Raw genomic sequence first — 17,729 nt, forward strand, 5'->3', positions numbered from 1 at the left:
AATCTATTTTTCAGTTTACCATCATGGAAAATCCCTGCAGCTAGCTCAAGTGAACTCAAGGTCAGGTTCTCTTTTCTTTTTACCTTTCTTTTTTTTTTTTTTTTTTTTTTTTTCCTGAAGGCTGAGTGCTTAGCAGTCCTCAAAATGGCATGGTGCTTTTTGCCTGTGGCTTCTCCTGATGCTGTTCTGTTGGATCCAACTTGTTTTTACTCAAATCTGTTCTGAGAAGAACAGGTGCAACTCAGCTGAAAACATGATGACTCTATGTAGTCCCATATGTCACTGCAGAGTGGAAAAAAATAAAGCTAATAGCATCTAATAAACTATGCAATAAACTATGCTAATAGCATCTATAAACTATGAAGCAAAATCAAATGTGTGTTTTCAGTCACCTTTTCTACTTTGTGCAAACTGAAAAAAAAAATTTTTGCTCTTGTGGAGTTTGATAATAGCTCATTGAACAAAGCCAATGGATGTTCAACAGTCTGTATTTAATATGAAATGTCTGTACATCCATAAACATAAACTAGTAAAAAGAAACATATCACTGGTAATAAATAACTCTCTCAGACTGCGGTCTCATCTCTGGTTTTGATTAAATTCCTGCATTTGCAGCAAAGGAAGCAACAAGTTTACAACTTTGTAGGTAAGAGAATATAGTTGAATGGCTGCTCTGTCTTGATTTAAAGTTCATTTATTTTTATCTACAAGTCAACACAAAAATACATTCTGTTACAGATTTGGGATTTTAAACAGCTTTCAGAATGGAAATAATTTTTCTCAATGACTTTCCAATAGTAAACTCCTTTCCCCATCAATTACAGTGAAAAGCGACTTACAAGGAATTTTTGGCCAGATGAATAAAATATTCAAGAGGCTAAATATATTCATAAGAACAGTTTGGCTCAGAGATTCTTTGGGCTTAATTCCTCTACTAGTCAGCAAGTTCTTTGACCTTTGTAAGGAGCTAATCAACACCATAATTGATTACCACTTACCATGCTGTAGATTCACTTTGAAAAATTGAAAACAGCATCTCCAACATCATCTGTATGTTGTTTGGCATGGAGCAGCTGTGTTTTTAACGATTATATTCACACTGGAGTTTCCAATTTCCTCTTTCAAAGACTGCATAGTTAATGACAGAATGTGCCTCTGCGATGACCCAGACCTACATGTGCTCTTGCACCAGTAACAGATACAGCAGGGACATTTCCACACCCTTCCTCTGGTCTCGCCACTGACTTGGACACTGCCATTATAGGTGAATATGCATGGACTTGAGGCAGGACTGGGCTTTGCTCCTGTATTGCAACAAGGACTGCAAGAAGTAACACAGCACACTATAGAGCTGCAATCCTCGTAGATCACTTTGGGCATTTCAAGTCTTTCTTTTTTTTTTTGATCATTTGGTTTGATTTAATTCACAGCTGACCACAGGACCCTGTGCACAATACTGCTAGTTATCCATTACACACCTCCTTAGTGTCAAAGCACAGGTCTGGCCGGCAACTACGCACATCCCTGTGTCCACCCCAGCGTGCGTTCGTCAAATTACAAGGCAAAATCTGCCCCAGTAAGCCTTCGCCAGCACAAGTAATATCTGTCCCTGCTGGCTCTGCATAAATGAGTACGAACATCTTGTGCCTAAAGAAAGGACAGTCACAGGTGCTATTCAGCTAGCAGCGATGGTCACAGTAAGCGGATCTAAAAGAAACCATCAGTTTGTACTGGTATCAGTCACGAACAGGCTGCATGATCAGCAAAGGATGGAAAGGAGTTGTGTGATATTTGTGATTCAGCAGCAAAAGCTGCCCCCCAGAGGAACAAGTCATTAGGCAAATTATATGCAGTGTGGTCCAAAAATATCTTTACACATTCAGCAGTGAGCACAGTTATTGTAGTCGCTTTACTAAATTAACAAAAGATTTCAGCGATTCAAAAACTGAAATACAGACACTTTATACAGAAAGATTTAAGTACAAATAAACCAATGTAACGTTCTTCAGGGAAAGGATTTTAGTTGTGTTTCATAAACACCAATAAATACTGAAAAAGACAAGGAAATTACAAAAGAAACAATAGCAACAACTTTAAATTGTCCCAAGGACTATATTTATAATTTAAGCTAATTTTTGATACTTTTGCAATGGGGATTTAATCCATTTTTTAATCTAATTAAAAATGAAAAAAAAAACCAAAAAAACAGTCAGAGTATTACTGATATAAAACCAAGAAAGGGGTCACAACTAGAGCAGAAAAATGACACATCTGGTTAGAACCATGTTACAATTTGGCAAGAATACTAATGAACACCATGTATGTGTGAGAAAAAGACAGCATCACAGTTACAGGCATGAAACAATGATTAAGAGTCATTATCCAAAATGAAAAGCAACATTACTAAAAGGGAAAATGAAGACTAGAAAAGGAAAGAAAGAAAAATAAGGAAACTTTAAAAGCCACCTCTTCATCATAGTCTTCTAAGGCAAATGTTGCATGCACTACCTCCCCGAGAAACAAGACAAAGCTTTTCCGTTCCCCACATATTCCCCTTCATTTAGTTTCATGAAGAAAGGTTTGAAAGAGCAGACCGCTGGGAAGAAATACTACAGACTTCTAAATTAGTGAAAGAACTTCCAGCTTCACTGTTATATTCTGGGTAAGAGGAACTGGAAGAAATTATATTTTTCAGCCTCTGAAGTGCAATGATCAATAGCAAAAGGAGAAAAGCTAAGAGACTAAGGAATATAGAAACATAGACATAGACGTTAGATAAACGGCCAGGTGATGAATCCACGGAAGTTGAAAGGGATGTGGGATATAACTCCAGGAAAGTCCCATTTTCCATGTTTCCTACAAATCCAGATGAGGGGTCGGGTTCCGACATCTTGGGGTTTGCGTTTTAAAAATCACCACAGATCTTGGATTAGAAGGCTGTTTTAGCAGCATAACAGAGGGCTTATTTTAGATGAGCATTTTGCCGTCACAACAAAAAGATAACGAGTCAGCCAGTGATCAGATTTATCCTTTACTGATCAAACCCAAGAAAATGGAAGATTGTATCCTTCAGAACTGTGAGGAAAAAGAAAAAAGAAAAAAAAAGTAAGATTAATTTACTAACAGATAACATGATTTTATGTGTACCTGAGACAATCCAGTTCTTAAGAGTTATTCGTCCTTAGCACTGAGGTGCAATTCTTAAGGCATTAGCTAACTCCTATCTTTACATCTCTATATGCTAAAATGCAGCAATAAGAGAATCCCACCCATCAACAAATTAAAATTGATCCATTCCAGGAACTGATCCCACGAGGAATTCTTTAACTGAGGAACAGCCCAATCAAAATAGCTTTGTATTTTATGTGGGAAAGACGTATTAGAACCCAAATTTGTTTTGTGGATAAAAACTAATAAAGGAATGAAAAATCCCTCTCAAGTCATCAGCTTTTCAACCTAGAGGAAGGCTGTTCAATGCCATGATGGATTCCACAGCAGAATCCACTACCATTACCCACTTATTCCCTACTGTCTTGCCTGGGGTGACCAGAGTGAGAAAATCTGCCAGACCTGGCCTCTTACTATAGATTTATGAAGTGGATCAAATGGTTTCAAAGATCAAAATGCATCTTGCTCTCATGCTGCCAGGGTGATCTCAATGGCAGACACGTTTCAGTGAAGTGCTGCAGCTTTTGACACCTACGAGCAAATTCCCGAGAAAAGAAGCAGCCCTGGCAGCCCAGCAAACACGAGGGGTCTGCCTAAGGGCACCAAAGGTTTGCCTTCAGCCTCTTTGTGTTGAAACCTGGAAGCTCTGGTGCTGGCAAAGGTCAGACTAGAACAGGAGGAGCAGATCAGGGCATGCTGAGCTGCTTTTTTTTTCTTCTTTTTAAACTAATGTTGTCAATCCCCAGGTGCTGTCTGGAAGACTAAGAGGAAGCTTGGTGGTAAAGAATTGCTTGTAAAAAGTCTACATGCTGTAGCTGAATTGTACACAGAAACCCATTGCCTTTATTTCAACACAAAATATATAAGGTGTAATACAAGGTGTGAATGGGGAACAAATGAAGCTCATTTTCTGTATGTAATTATCCACATGCAACCTTTCTATCCATCCATGGTCAACCTCTCACCGGAGATACTTGGCATGGCAAGGAAAGGTGCCCAGCTTTCCTCCGCACAAGGAAGACAATATCCCTACAGACCTAAGTTCCCAACATCTTGACCTTGCTTTAGGGCTGGCTCTACACAGTTACCTCTAACTCCCAGCTAGAGGTTTTGAGGAAAATCCCACTGCTTTTCATGGCAACATAGATAGCAAACTGTCAGCAACAGTAAGAAAGACAGAATCAGGCCCTTAAAGTCAAGTCTGTGGTCTCTTTCTGTGTGTCACACAGCTGCTGAAGTCTTTCCATGGAAGCGTCCCAGCATTGTTCCAGGCAATGTTCTGTCTTCTAATTTTTCCTGTAACCATATTACATATATGTCCCATTACATATTCTGCTAACTTGATAAAGTTCCTCCTTCTTCAAGAGGGTGACAATTTTTAATGCTTGCTTTGAGCACAAAGCCCCCAGTCTGAACTAAAAATCCCCAGGAAGGATTAGATACTTTTCTGCTGGTGCTGTTTCTTCTCAGGAAGCCTTGGTGATACCTGCTGAAAATGCTTTGCAGCCACTTAAGTTATTTGCCCAGGTGCTCACTGTACTTCCATGCTGTAAATTAAATTTAGGAGGTTATGCTATAGGCCATAAAAAGCCCTAAGAGCCCTGAGTGAACAAAGACTACGTAAAGGAGTAGGTAGAATCTAATCCTATATTTTAAAATTCTAATTTATTTTCTATACCTCAGAATGACATCTAAACTGCATAAAACAGGTCAAGACTATTCTTTGGTGTCACAGACAAGTTGCATGGCATACTGCATGAAGATATCTGAACTCCTTTTTATGCCTGTGGACAGGATGGCCAAGTCACAGCTGCCTTTGGGAAAGAATGATGGCCATCCTAACCATACATATGGCATGGCTTGGAGGGTGGTAGCTGGCCAAAACCATGCCAGGAAGTATGCTACTAATTCAACAGGAGAGATGATGACAGGCCTATGGCCCAGATTAATTTACTGGTATATTCACATCCATAATACTCTGATGGATAAAAGGTTACATTCCAGATGTTGTTTTATTGCAGAGCTTCTGGTAGTCTTAATCAAGCATCCCAACAGCCTACAAGATATGCAGGAGTGCAAAAGTGCATCTGCAAATGCCAGATAAAATATTCTTAGCCTTGTGGTATACAACTTATACAGATGTATAAAATATATTTAAGGAAACCGATTTTATAATGCTAATAGTATTTACCCCAACAAGAAGCAGTACTTATTGTACCTTGTGAAATGAATCACAATACACTGAACAGAGAGATCCTTATGAGATTATACTCCTTTTGAACTATCTTTAATTCAGTGATCCAAAATTAACTAATGGTACAATACATGTTCATTTCATGTTCTGGAAGTAGTTAAGTGTCTTAAAGCTAATTTATCCTTTTTAAGAGATAAGCTTTGATATAGAAGATGTTTATCCTTGATTACTCATTGTAATGAAAAGCAGATCCATTAATAATTGAATTTCTCTATAATAACTTAAGGAATTAATTCACATAAATTCTTTAATATGGCAGAAGTTAAAAGCCTTTAAATTCTTCACAAATTTGAAATCTGCTCTGTTCTACTTTTACCAGTAATGGTTTTGGCCCTGGTACAAGGAAGAGCTCCAGCATAGGACTTCCTTTGAAGTGAGCAGAAAATTTATGGTCTTTAATAGGACTAATCAGAATCTTACAGTTAAGCAGAGATGTGAGTGCTTTGCTAGATCAGAGCCTTTATAGGTCTTACAATGTCAATTGGGCTATTTTTAACTGAGTATTTTGTGGTGAGATCAGAGGCTCTGTAAACTCTGATTCCAAATGACTATGGTCCAGATCCTCACTGCCTCACTTACACTGCATAGGGATGTGATATGCAACTGGATCTCATCTAAAATAAAGCTTCAGCTAAAGTGACTCTTCAGGTGATGTTTTAGGAAGAAAAAAGAAAAAAAAGGGTTGTTTTAATTACACATTTCAAATACAAGAAACGTAAAGTCCTGCTCATCCTAAAAGGATTTTTACAAACCATCTGTACCCTGCTGAAGTAAATTAACAGCAACGTCCTATGGAAGTGTGAACATATGAGCTCATAACATCTGCATAGCATTCATAGGAAAGGTACAAATGTGTACAGAAATAAAACAGGTCCAATCCTTATCCCTGAAGTTCCCTGGTGCTATCCCAGCACGGCAAAAAAGGCTGGAGATCAGCCAGGGTGGCTCAGCTGCCAACTGCTGGGCCGTGAGGGACAGGGGCGCAAGAGTAGTTTGGACTGAGACGTGCACAAACCTCTGCCACAAGGCACATCAGACCTCCCAGCCTTGAAGAGCAGCTTTATTCAATGCACTACAGCTACCAGGTCCCTGCTTCTTCCAAGACAAGAAGATAAGTTGTACAACCATTTCTCTCTCTCCTGGGGCCTAATCCTCCCAAAGGAAGAGTCCCCAGAGAAGCCAGATGTTGGCTTAATCTTCTTCCTTGGTAAATGGTTTCGTGCATTTCTGAAAACTAAACAGAACAACATCAAGGCCAAACCTGGTCCCAGAAAAATGATTAGGAAGTTTGTCACTGACTTCAGAGTATAATGAGAAAATTGACTCAATATCTGTGATGTAGCTGGATCCAGATGACCTTCTCAGAGGCAACTATGTCGTTCCAGGACAGGGACGTGCAGCTTGAGGAGGCTTCATGAGTCACCAAGCCCAACCTGACTGCTGTCCCAGGCCATACTCCGTCTTTCCAACCCTGGCTGAGTTCTTGCCCTGCTATTACTCCACTGTTACACGGCCTGCTGCTCTGATGGACAAGCTGCTGATACAGATTCACTCATTTTAGCAAAACTACTCCCTGTATCAAGAAGGCACAGACTCCACCTCCACTCTCTGCTAGTTTTAGGTATAAAAGAGAAGAAAACCTTATTCTGTTACTTCAGTCCCCAAATAGGCGTGCCAGCACACAAGGAAAGGCTTTGCTAGATACATGGTGTCATTTGTAAATGCTCACTTTTCAAACAGAACCATTATGCAAGTATTATCCCACAGTTTCACGTTGTTCATCCATTCATGTCCTCTGTATAAATCACTTTCCACAGGTGATACCCACTCTTATTCCAAGGGCAGGGATACCTGATGGATACTGCAGGCAGCCTCAGTTGCAGCTTTTCATCTTCTCTTCTATCCACGGTAAGGGGGAGACAGACAAAATGACCTTCACCAAACGTAAGGCAAACGGGGGAGGCGAGGATTAAGTAAATTGTCAACACGTAAGAGCTAAATCCCAGCTGATGTGAAGTATCATGTCCTGGTAGCTGCGCCAAAGCTATCAACTCTTTGCACCTTTGATGGCGCCTGTCATAAAACTTATTTCTTCAGAACACTGCAGAGTGGTCAAGGGGAGAGGCCTCGCTAATTAGCATATGCCCTGAGTGCCAAATTATATGTAACACATGCAATTTAATCTTGAGCATCATTGAGACATCAGTCATCTCCCTCTTCAGTCTAAGGTGAATTTCAAACAGGGCTGCAGTACTCTCCCAAGATGGCATGGAGTAAACAGAGAGCTTTTGCATAGCCCCAGGATCATAAATCCTTTACCATCCAGTTGTCTGTATTATATTTCTCTGCATATCGTGATGCAACAACTCTTTCTTCAGACACACTGAAATATAATTTAATGGTGCATGCTCATAAACACCAAGGCCCTAAAACATGAGGAACATGAGGTCTTTTCCGACCTAAATGATTCTACGATTCTATGATTTTATTTGGAGTTTATCAGCCATAGGTAAACGCTTTGTTTTCTTGGTTCTTCCTGGTTTTCTGTGACTACAGGCTGTGAAATACCTTGGCTATTTCAGAGGCTTCAAAGTGTTTAAGCAGAGAGACAAACAGACATCAAAGAAAATCAGCGTTTTTATGCTTGATAAACTAAGATTTTTGTCCTGATCTTCCATCAGCTCTTCCTCTGCAGGTAGAAGGTATCCTAAAAAGTCCTTTTCTTATTGTAAACAACTCCTAACAGCGGAGGGCTTAATTTACCTTTACAACAGTTACAACAGTGAGCTCCCTTTTCCCTTCAGACATCAATATGGGACACATCAGCTTTCCTTCCCTAAAAGCTTGAAACCCTTTTGGCTGATTTCAGCCCAATGTATACAGACAGGCAGAGGATGAAAGCAACGTAAAAATTAGATTTCTAGATTAGATTTCAGATGGTTCTGGGGAGAGCAGGGAGTCGCTCAATGACCCGACAAGGGACTGGTGAAGCTCACCCATGGGCATCTGCCCAAGGAGCCTTGGGACACCAGGCTTCATTCCCCCTGCATGCACTGTTCTCCCGAGGATCCAGTTCCCCAGCTTGCACACACGTGTGTCCCGAGGGACACAGAGGTGTGGGTGGAAGAAGCACAGCCCCACCACTGATCACACGTGGGAGGCAGGGGGAAGCACAGAGGTAGTCAGGGATGCGGCTGCTCCTTCCACTGCTCACAAGTCCTCCAAGGAGCCTCATACAGATGCTGGGTAACACAAGGGACAGAAACAAATCCTCCTGTTTGCATTCATTTCTGCTTTCTTTTAGAAACCAAATACCAGCACTGGACATCTTGTACAAATAGCACAGTAAGGACCCATGGGGACACACTTTGGGTGGTCTCTGTGGAACAATATGCCCACGAAGGATGACCTGGGACCATCCCCTTGATGATGATCTGGTGGCTAGCAAAAGGCACTGAAATTACTGACTGTTAGTCTGGCTAGGAAATGGCTAGGAAAGGGAGATCAGTTGCAAGATGATACTGTGGCTCTGAGCAGCAATTACACGCTCTGTATTAGGCAGACAGTTCTTTGTTTTGAATAGGAGAGGGGAGGCAGAGGACTTTCATTAAAGATGACACTGATTATCTCTATTAAAGGACTCATGAGTGTGTTCTCTGCTCTCTTTTGCCCTTTTGGAAAGTTGGAGCAAGGAGTGAACAGATAATGATATCATCCCCTTGTGACCTGAAAAAAACACCCTCTCGTTTGTTCAGCGGTAGAGCAGATAGAACAGGATAGTAATTGTGCAGACTCCCAGGAGAGAGCCCAGACGATGACACTTAAAACTTCCTGATGTTTAAAGGTGTCCCCATTCCCAGTCCTGTTATCATGTTGTTATCACTACTTCCAAAAGCTGGCAGCCAGTTTTCACTAGATCTGTTAAAAAGATTACGATTTCTCATGACCTTTGCAAATTTGATCTATGTATGAAGGCCAGCAAGCTTCTGGTTTAACTTTTCCATCTTCCTCCCCAACACCTTTGTTTTATGCATTTATTTCCTTAGTATATAGGACTGAACCACCACATATAGTCCTTCCAACTAACACGCAACACAAAACACTTATTGCCATTAGAATACTTTTACATGCTCATACCAAAGGACTGAATGAACTTTTCATACAGGGAACCCTCCAGCCATGAAAGTCAGTTTGCTCTAGACTGGGAAAATGTAGCAGTTTAGCATCTTGCAGCTGAATCAGACAATAGTGCTAGACAGAAGAGAAGTTAGCAATATTTTACTCATTTGAAAATGTAGAATGATTAGGTAAGAAAGGCAAACAATGACTGCTCACTTGGAGTTTTGCAAGAATATGATCCTTAATGCTTCTTATTCTTGCATAAATGCCTTTGGCAACTGAAAGACCACAAGTAAATAGGGTGCTGTTTCTTCATGGCCCCAGACCCCTCCAGGAGCATTGAATTCCTTTGCCACTCTGCCTGGGAAACAGGATCGGTCACCTACTGACTCAATAAAATGTGCACACAAGGAAAAGGAAAAACTATTTCCTGCCACAAGCAAGGTCTTCCCTTTAATTTATGATCTAATTTCATCTTTTATTATGATCTAATATGATTTAAATGTATGATTTTTAAAATCTAAGAAGACAAGAGCCCAGATGGCTTGGTTGCAGGTTAAAATCAAGTTATATTTTGTTTGGGGTTTTGTGTGGGGCTGGGAAAAGGAAACTCTTGGAGACATAAGGATATTTAATTCATTCAAATAGGCTTAAATGCCTTTATCATTTACATTTGCCATGGATCTGCACACTACACAGTTATTTATATCAATGTAAAGCAAAGACATCATGACCTGGGACCAAACCCAGAGCTTCTACCCCTTCAGTCACTGCCAGATGAATCTGCTTCTATAAAGTACGAGAAAAACAAGCAATGAGAAGGAATAAAATACTTACAAGCAGGATGGTATAGGGATGTAGGACAAATGTCCAACGCGCAGGATGTGGATGGTTATCACGCCCAAATCTAAAGGGACTGCATGCTGAGAAGAGTGCCTATAAAAAAGCAAATCAAAGCCGAAGAGTTTAGTAATAAATACGTTAATTAACCGCCCCCCCGCCCCCCCCCCCCCAAAAAAAACAACCAAACAAAAAACAAACAGGGATGAAAAGTGGCAGAAATTGCAGGGTAAAACAAAGAGAATGGAGTCCTGGCATGTTTTTCATTTCTGCTAGCCACATCCTTCTGCTGTCCAGCTACAGCACTGCATGTATAATAAAAAAAAAACATGCTTCTCTCTTGATCTCCTCTTTACAGACATGTCTTGATAACACCCTGCCCCTCTTCTTTTGCAAAGTGCTCCAGCACCAAGACAGCCTGCTGTCACCTGGTGCTGCTTTAAGCACTGGAGCTGCGCATCTACATTCGAGTTCATTTCACGTCATCACCTAAAGGCTTCTGCCAGGAATCAGGTCTTTCTGGATTACACACCATTATTTATTTATACTCTTTATTTCAGACAAACTGCAGTTTAAATTCACTTACCTGAAACCCGCCATCTGAATATTGTATGTGCACAAATACAGCTAGCAGATTTTTGCATGCTAAACTCACTCAATACTTAAAACCTGGCCCCTGAACTGTCTTTAATAAAACAAACTAAATTGATTTTATGTTTGAAGAAACAATCCCAGACAATATAGATTAAGGCAAAAGTATGGCCACTTTCAAGACAATCTTCTCCTCCAGGAAAGAAAAGACACTCGCACAGTCATTATCCGTCTCAAAGCGCTACCCTTTCAGCACATTTGGTTTGAACTGCATTAGAGAAGCGGATCTCTGGGGATGAATGTTAATGCATTGTTATGTTGCTTTCATCCCTTCCATCACTGAATCACTTATGGTTTAAGCCAGTCCAAGTTCAATAAAGAAAATTATCTAGTGCAGCTGTTAAAAGTCAGCATCGTTGAAATGCAAATGTTTTGATAACATTGCACTTGAGAACATTGACTGTGTTATGATGTTCCACCCAAGGAGAGGCAGAGGGCTTCCTGACCACCTCCCAGCCTGGGAGGAGAGGTGTGTGGCTGCAGGTAAACACTCAGGTCGGCTTCCCCAGGGATGGACCAAGCTGGTGCCTGAACGTGAGGGCTGTGCACCCCAGCACCTGCCCAGGAGCACGTCGGCTGAGGCAGGTGCTGCTACTGCCACGGAGAGGGGATGCAACAGCCCCCGCAAACCTTTTCTCTTGTAAATCTGCCTCCTGTAATAAAGAGCTCAATCCCATGCCCCACAGTTTCATCTGCTCATAGCAGAGACCCTTTCCCTTCCCTTTGTTTCTTTCAGAATGGATGTCTTGGGGAAGGAGGCACAAACCTCTGCAGCAGAGACTTTATCTTCAGACATGACAAATATAAATGGTTTTGCTTCTTTTCCAGCTCTCCTTTGTCTCTGCAGGACCTTCTTTAGCACATCTCTCCCGACATGCACCGAGCACTGCTCTTGCCCATCCAGCCCTTCATGCAACACAATGCCCCAGTCCCCAGCAAGGCAAAGGGAACAGAGCCTGCGAAATCTTGAGCTGATTAAACACGCCAGAGATGCAGCGTGAAACACAATGCATCCTCAAGGCTCTTTAAATGTCTGTATTCATATTCAAATGGAAAGCGTGCACAGGGAGACAGAGAGGTCTGAGCTTTTAATTACCTCCGAAGAATACAGAAATATTTGGACCAGAAGACCAAGAACCCCTTTGGCTTATGTAGTCCTTCATCCTTCTTGCACCAGTCTAATGCCCTTCACAGCTACTTTGAGGGTCTCAGTTACAGCAGTAGCCCCCAGCTGAGGCTCATGCTGACCATGTTCTGACAGCAGGACTTGGCCTGACCACATCTGTCTCTCCCATTGTCAACGAGACACATGGGGAGGGGGGACCTAGCTGTTCCCATGTTGCTCAGGATGTGAATGGGGCAAGGAGTCTCATCACTGTACTTTTGGGAGATGGGGCCCTCCGTGTTTCTGCTTCCCATGGGAGCGTGAGTCTGAATCTCACCCAGTGGACACACAGTCACTGGGGAAATCAGTCTGCTACCTGTGTTAGTTTGCTAAAGATATTTATTTCCCACTTCCGTTGAAAATTTCCTGTGGAAAAAAAAAAAGAGATAACTGGAAAAAAATAAAAAAGAAATTCAAAATCCCATTCTCAGTCTGGTTTACCACAGCGAGTAGTCATATTTCATGTCTCAGTTCCCAGTCCCAGCTTATTCCCTTCCATCCCACTCCGAGCAGCTTTTGTTCCTGTTGGTCATCTTCAGCCAAATTCAACCCCAAGCAGAAACCCCAAAGGCATTTGAGCTCCTAAGGTTTAGTGACAACAGATGATCAGGAAGAGGAAACACTAAGGTTCAAACAGCCATTTGGTTCCCCCTGATGGCTTTAGATCTCTGTAATTGACTTCTGCAGCCAAACACAGCGACCCAGATGTCACTGCCAAAGCAACACACCCCTCCATGGGTACCCATGGAGGCAGCAGGCTGGCAAGGAGGCCCAGTGCAAGGGGAGACCATGCAGAGAGAGAAAATGATGGGATTGGGATTCGTTAATTTCTGCATTTATGGAGTGACTTCTTGTCCAATCTCTTGCGAACACAAATTCAAAATTTTTGTTTGAAATTTTAGTGTGGGGTGGGATGACTGCACGTTTTCACAAGGCAAAACGAAAGGAACGCAAACCCATAATTTTCATTTAAAGCCCACTTCCCTCGGTGGAAGGAGCATATGAAAACATTGCAGCTGCTCCTGCCTTTTCTTCCCTTTCTCTGCTGTGTCACCCCGCTCCCTTTGCCCCTTCTTGCAGGGGCTGCAAGTGGCTCTGTGGAGGATGAGCCTCTCTGGACAAGAAGCCACCCAGCATGCGTGTGTGGATGCAATTACTTCAGAGCAAACAGAAATTAATTAAGCTTTGCTAGCTTGTGTCTGATTCTTAACAGCAGCTCCCGATCACCACCTTCTGTATCCGATGCAAGGGAACTGGCGCTGGGCTCCATGCCTCTGGCCAAAGGGCCGGAGGGCAGCTGGCTCTCCCTGAAGCTGTGTGGACTTCTCACGGGGCAGTGTTCCAGCTCCTACGCATCGCTTACTCAGAGTAAAACCTGCCAGATAAAATATCAAGCCCCGGGGCAAGCAGTCATGATTATCAGGGCTTGCTTTCATTCTCCATTGCGCTCACCTGTGAAGCTGACAACTTGCAGGGCTCAGATCCGCTGGTTTGCATTCCTCCAGGGAAAACGGAGGAAAAAAAAACTCAGAAAGATCAAGCACCATCCCCTTCACCTACCAGGAATACAGTCTAAGGGCTAAACGTGGGTAAATCTGGAAATAAATGGACCTCAGGTCTCTATTAACCCCTGCGGTGCCGCAGCACAGCATCCTGCCTGATGCTGGAGGAGGTGCTGGGAGCCCCCATCCCTGGTGCTCCGCAGGGGCCACGTCCACCCCTGTGGTCACATCGTCCCAGCAGGTCTCGGGAGCCCTCCCTGAAGGCTTCTCCAGGGGGCTCTGCTGAACACGAAGGGGCTCTCAGCCTGGCTAGTCAATGGGATTATTAGCCCATAACTAACGACGTTGTGACGCAGGAAGCGGAATCCAGAGTAAAAAGAGAACACTTTTTTTACAGTAATATTCAGGTTACACCCTGGTTTCCATACATTTTGTAAAAATAGAGTACGTGCTCCACCTCAAGACCTAAAATGTCAAGCAGACTTTGTTCAAATCTCCTTAGGAATCCTGGCACAATATAAAGCTAGGACAGGCATTGTACAATGTATTCACCAGAAACCTTTGTTAATGCACCATTTTATTTCAGAAATTTTTCTCCTCCCAAAAACAGATAAAATACCAACAATGTACTGAGGCTGAGAACTCAAATGCCAGGTGAATTTCAGGCACAGATGTACTATCACAGTACCTCTGCTCGCTGTAACTCTGCTTCCCAACTCAGGTACCTGCTTTACCAAGAGGCGTAAGGGGAGAACCTTTCCTTTTGATTCTCTGCATCCTCTTGACTGTATAACCAAAAATATTTCCATTCTTATTCTACCAACGCAGGCTGCATTGCCTCCCTCGATAAGGAGACTGGCATTACCATATCTACAGGTGTGTGCCTCACATGTACCTATTTTCACTGCTTGCACAGGGGTGTACAGTAACTTACACAAACACACACCGCTGCTGTGAACCATGCTGTGATGTGTAAGCATAAGGGGGCAGGGTTGCACCTGAAATGTCAAAAAGAGCAAGTGAAGATAACCAGCACTAATCACAGACCACAGAAGGGCAGCTTCTGCTGGTGGTAGATAGAGCTATTTGTGCAACACTGCCTCTCAGGTGTCCTGGCCTTAGAGGACACTGTTGTGCTCACATCCAGCCCCAGACTAATCCCAGTGACTGGGATGTGTGGCAGTGCAGGTGAGGGCTTGTCTCAGCATCTCACCAGGCAGCTACTGAAGGCATCCCAGCAAAAGCAAACGTGTTGGGACATACCAAGGAAATTAATGAAATGATGGACGAGGCACCCATAGGAAGCTACAGACAAGCGCAAGGCAAAGCTTGGGGAAATACAAAGATGATAGCCTGAGGGAGATGGATGCTGAGAGCACGGGCTGACCAAATCCCAGGGGGGTTGTCCTGAAAAAGCAGGAGAGGTGGGAGAGGTGGGATGCCACGTACAGGGGGGCTAGCCAGGATGCTTGAAAGTGAAGCCTGCGGCTGGCGTGTCTGATGTGGTGGAGATGGGGCAAAAACAGGACTGGCCACGAGGGGAGATGCAGCCGAAGCAGCAGGCACGGAGGTGGCTTTTTGCAGCAGCGCTGTGGATCTACCGAGTCGTAACAGGATTTCCTCCGTGCCAACCAGGAAAAGGAGGCAACTGCAGTCGTGAAGACACAAGGGGAGGAGTGCTGGCAAGAGGGTGTTACGGGGAGAGATGAAAATGTCATGACTTTTTAATTTTTAAATTCCAAGTCTCGAAACCTATCAGAAACATCGTATTTTTCAGTAACTTCTTGATGTGCTCTGTGCTTGAGCTAATTCTTCTTCTGCTTCTACGTAGACGGGGCGCCAGGAGGAAAACTGTGCTGCTTCCTGCCTTTGATGGGGAATTCGCAGAATACAATTTATAACTTGCACTGCACCACTAAGACCCAATTACGAACCAAGACATTTGGCAGACACAAGCTACCCCGGTCATCCTTTTACGTCTGAAAAGGTTAACAAAATGCAAAAGGCAATAACTTCCTAAGCCAAATACATCCACACACATGCACTCACCAACTTGGTGATGGCACTGGAGCAGACTTGGGTGCTGAAATAGCCCCGGACCCCTTCCCCACCAGCTCGAGGTCCTACAGCATCTCTGCGGCTGCCAGCGATGCTCAGCGAGCAGCAGGCTGCAGGCAGGCAAGCCTGAACGCCAGAGCTGGCAGAGGAAAGCCTGGGAAACATGAAGGAGGCGGGCGTGACATGCTGCTTCTTCCCTCACCTTGGGTGATGTGCATGGCCCAAGTCTGAGGGGAAGGTGGGGAAGGAAGGCAGCCGGTACCCAGCTACAAGCAGCAGTGCCCATCCCTGACGGGGACAAGCCTTTGTAGGCATTACGGCAGACAGAAGGACACCGGGGCTTTCAGGTCGTCCTTTGTTTCAGTCTGTTCAGGCTCAGAAAACTCAGAGAGGGGTCAAAATGACTGCAAAAGGCAAGATTGTAAGGGAACAGACATCCACCCTCCAGCCAGATCCCTTCTTAGAATAAAGCTGCCAGCACTATGTACCTCCTATATCTCCAGTTGTTACACATTTCTTCTATTCAGCTTTGTACCATTCTGCTACAATTACCTCCAAATTAAATTTAATAGTACTTACTATGCATTCCTAATTTTCTTTGCTTATATACATGTCAAGAATTTTGGCAAATGCTCAGCCTTTTACCACTGTTTTCATAATCTCCCACGGACTCCTGTTTAGCATACGTGAGGTAGGAAGAGTTTGCTTCGCTTGCTTTCTGTCCCAAACTTCCTTACCCCTACTGAGATGGTACTGCAACAGCCTGGAGCTCTTAGCTAGGCACAAAGTGGTTGGAAAGGACACATTTCTGTGCATCCATCCTGCTTTGTTTTAACACGTTGTGCTGTCTAAGCTCCACTCCTCTCCCGGCACGCAGGACAGGCGTTTTAGAATTTATTTGCAGAGGGAGCAATTCCTTTGCCATCATCTTCCCGCAAACAATGTGAAAGAGCACACGCGTGGCAATCTTTGCTTTTGCCCAGAGAGCCGAAAACGTGCTTGCACAGCGATGACCCCACACTCTGCACCATCAAAGCCTGCAGCATCTCGCCGAAAGAGAAACCGACCTGTGCCTCCCTGCCCTCGGCATCCCTCCCGCCAGGAGCAGCGCAGCCACGGCCCCACGCTCCTCCAGGGAGCCTCCTGCCCTCTCTGCCCCCGGCAAAAGCAATTTCTCCCAAACCAGAAAGTCTTCCACGCGAGCACTCTGACAGCCCATGGGGTCAATGAGGGCAAAACCAGGTTCTTGCCAAAACGCCTTGGGGAACGACCAAAGGCAGGCCCAACGCGTTTCCTAGGACAAACGGGTGTGCGAACCCAATGCCCTGATTGTGGCACACGAGGGGCCAAGCACCCCGGTGCCCCCGCGACCACCGACACCGGGTACAAGGCACTTTGTGGTGGACCGGCTCCTGTCAGACCCAATAAATCACAGCGGGCTTTAGGAAGGATGGGAGATAAAATTATAATAATATAATGGTAAAAAGTACCGACCTCCCTTAAAATAATAATTAAAGGGGAAAAAAAAAAAAAGAAACCCCACAACACGAGCTCAGGGAGAGGGCCAGCCCCAACGCCGCGGCTCCGAGCCCCCCCAGCCCGCGCCCCCCGCTCACCGCTCCCGGCTCCGGCTCCGCTCCCCCGTGCCCGGCTCCCGGCTCCCGGCTCCCGGCTCCCGGCTCCCGCCGCCGTCCCGCACGGCCGCCGCCGCAGCGCCGCCCCCGGCCCGCCCCTCGCCCGTCCCCTGCCCGCGGGCGGCCGCCGGACCCCAGCCCCCGGGCGGGGAGAGGGCTGGGGGGGGGGGCTGGGTGCGGTGCTCGGGATTGTGGAGAGGGTGAAAGCCCTGCGAGGTGCTGGGGTGGATGTCGTAGAATCACAGGGTCATTGGGGTTGGAATAGACCTCCGAGATCATCTGGTCCAACCATCCCCCTACCACCAATGTCACCCACTAGACCATGTCCCCAAGCACCA

The 17,729-nt window shown here is 44.4% G+C and overlaps 1 protein-coding gene across 1 annotated transcript; it reads right to left on the reverse strand.

The window, feature by feature from the left end:
• Positions 1-680: 680 nt before the first annotated feature.
• On the reverse strand, positions 681-17,471 carry SERTM1 (serine rich and transmembrane domain containing 1). The gene is made up of 3 exons (XM_083828634.1): positions 17,374-17,471; positions 10,379-10,477; positions 681-3,075 (listed from the first exon to the last, which is right to left on the reverse strand). Exon 3 carries the CDS (start codon positions 2,888-2,890, stop codon positions 2,567-2,569), a length of 324 nt encoding a protein of 107 aa, XP_083684760.1. The 5' UTR covers positions 2,891-3,075; positions 10,379-10,477; positions 17,374-17,471; the 3' UTR covers positions 681-2,566.
• Between the last annotated feature and the right edge of the window lie 258 nt (positions 17,472-17,729).

The sequence above is a fragment of the Anser anser genome (genome assembly GCF_964211835.1).
Source record: "Anser anser genome assembly, chromosome: 1".
Lineage (NCBI taxonomy): Eukaryota > Metazoa > Chordata > Aves > Anseriformes > Anatidae > Anser > Anser anser.

Coding starts and splice junctions, on each gene's coding strand:
- SERTM1 (XM_083828634.1), bottom strand. CDS start 2,890: ATGTCGGAACCCGACCCCTCATCTGGATTTGTAGGAAACATGGAAAAT.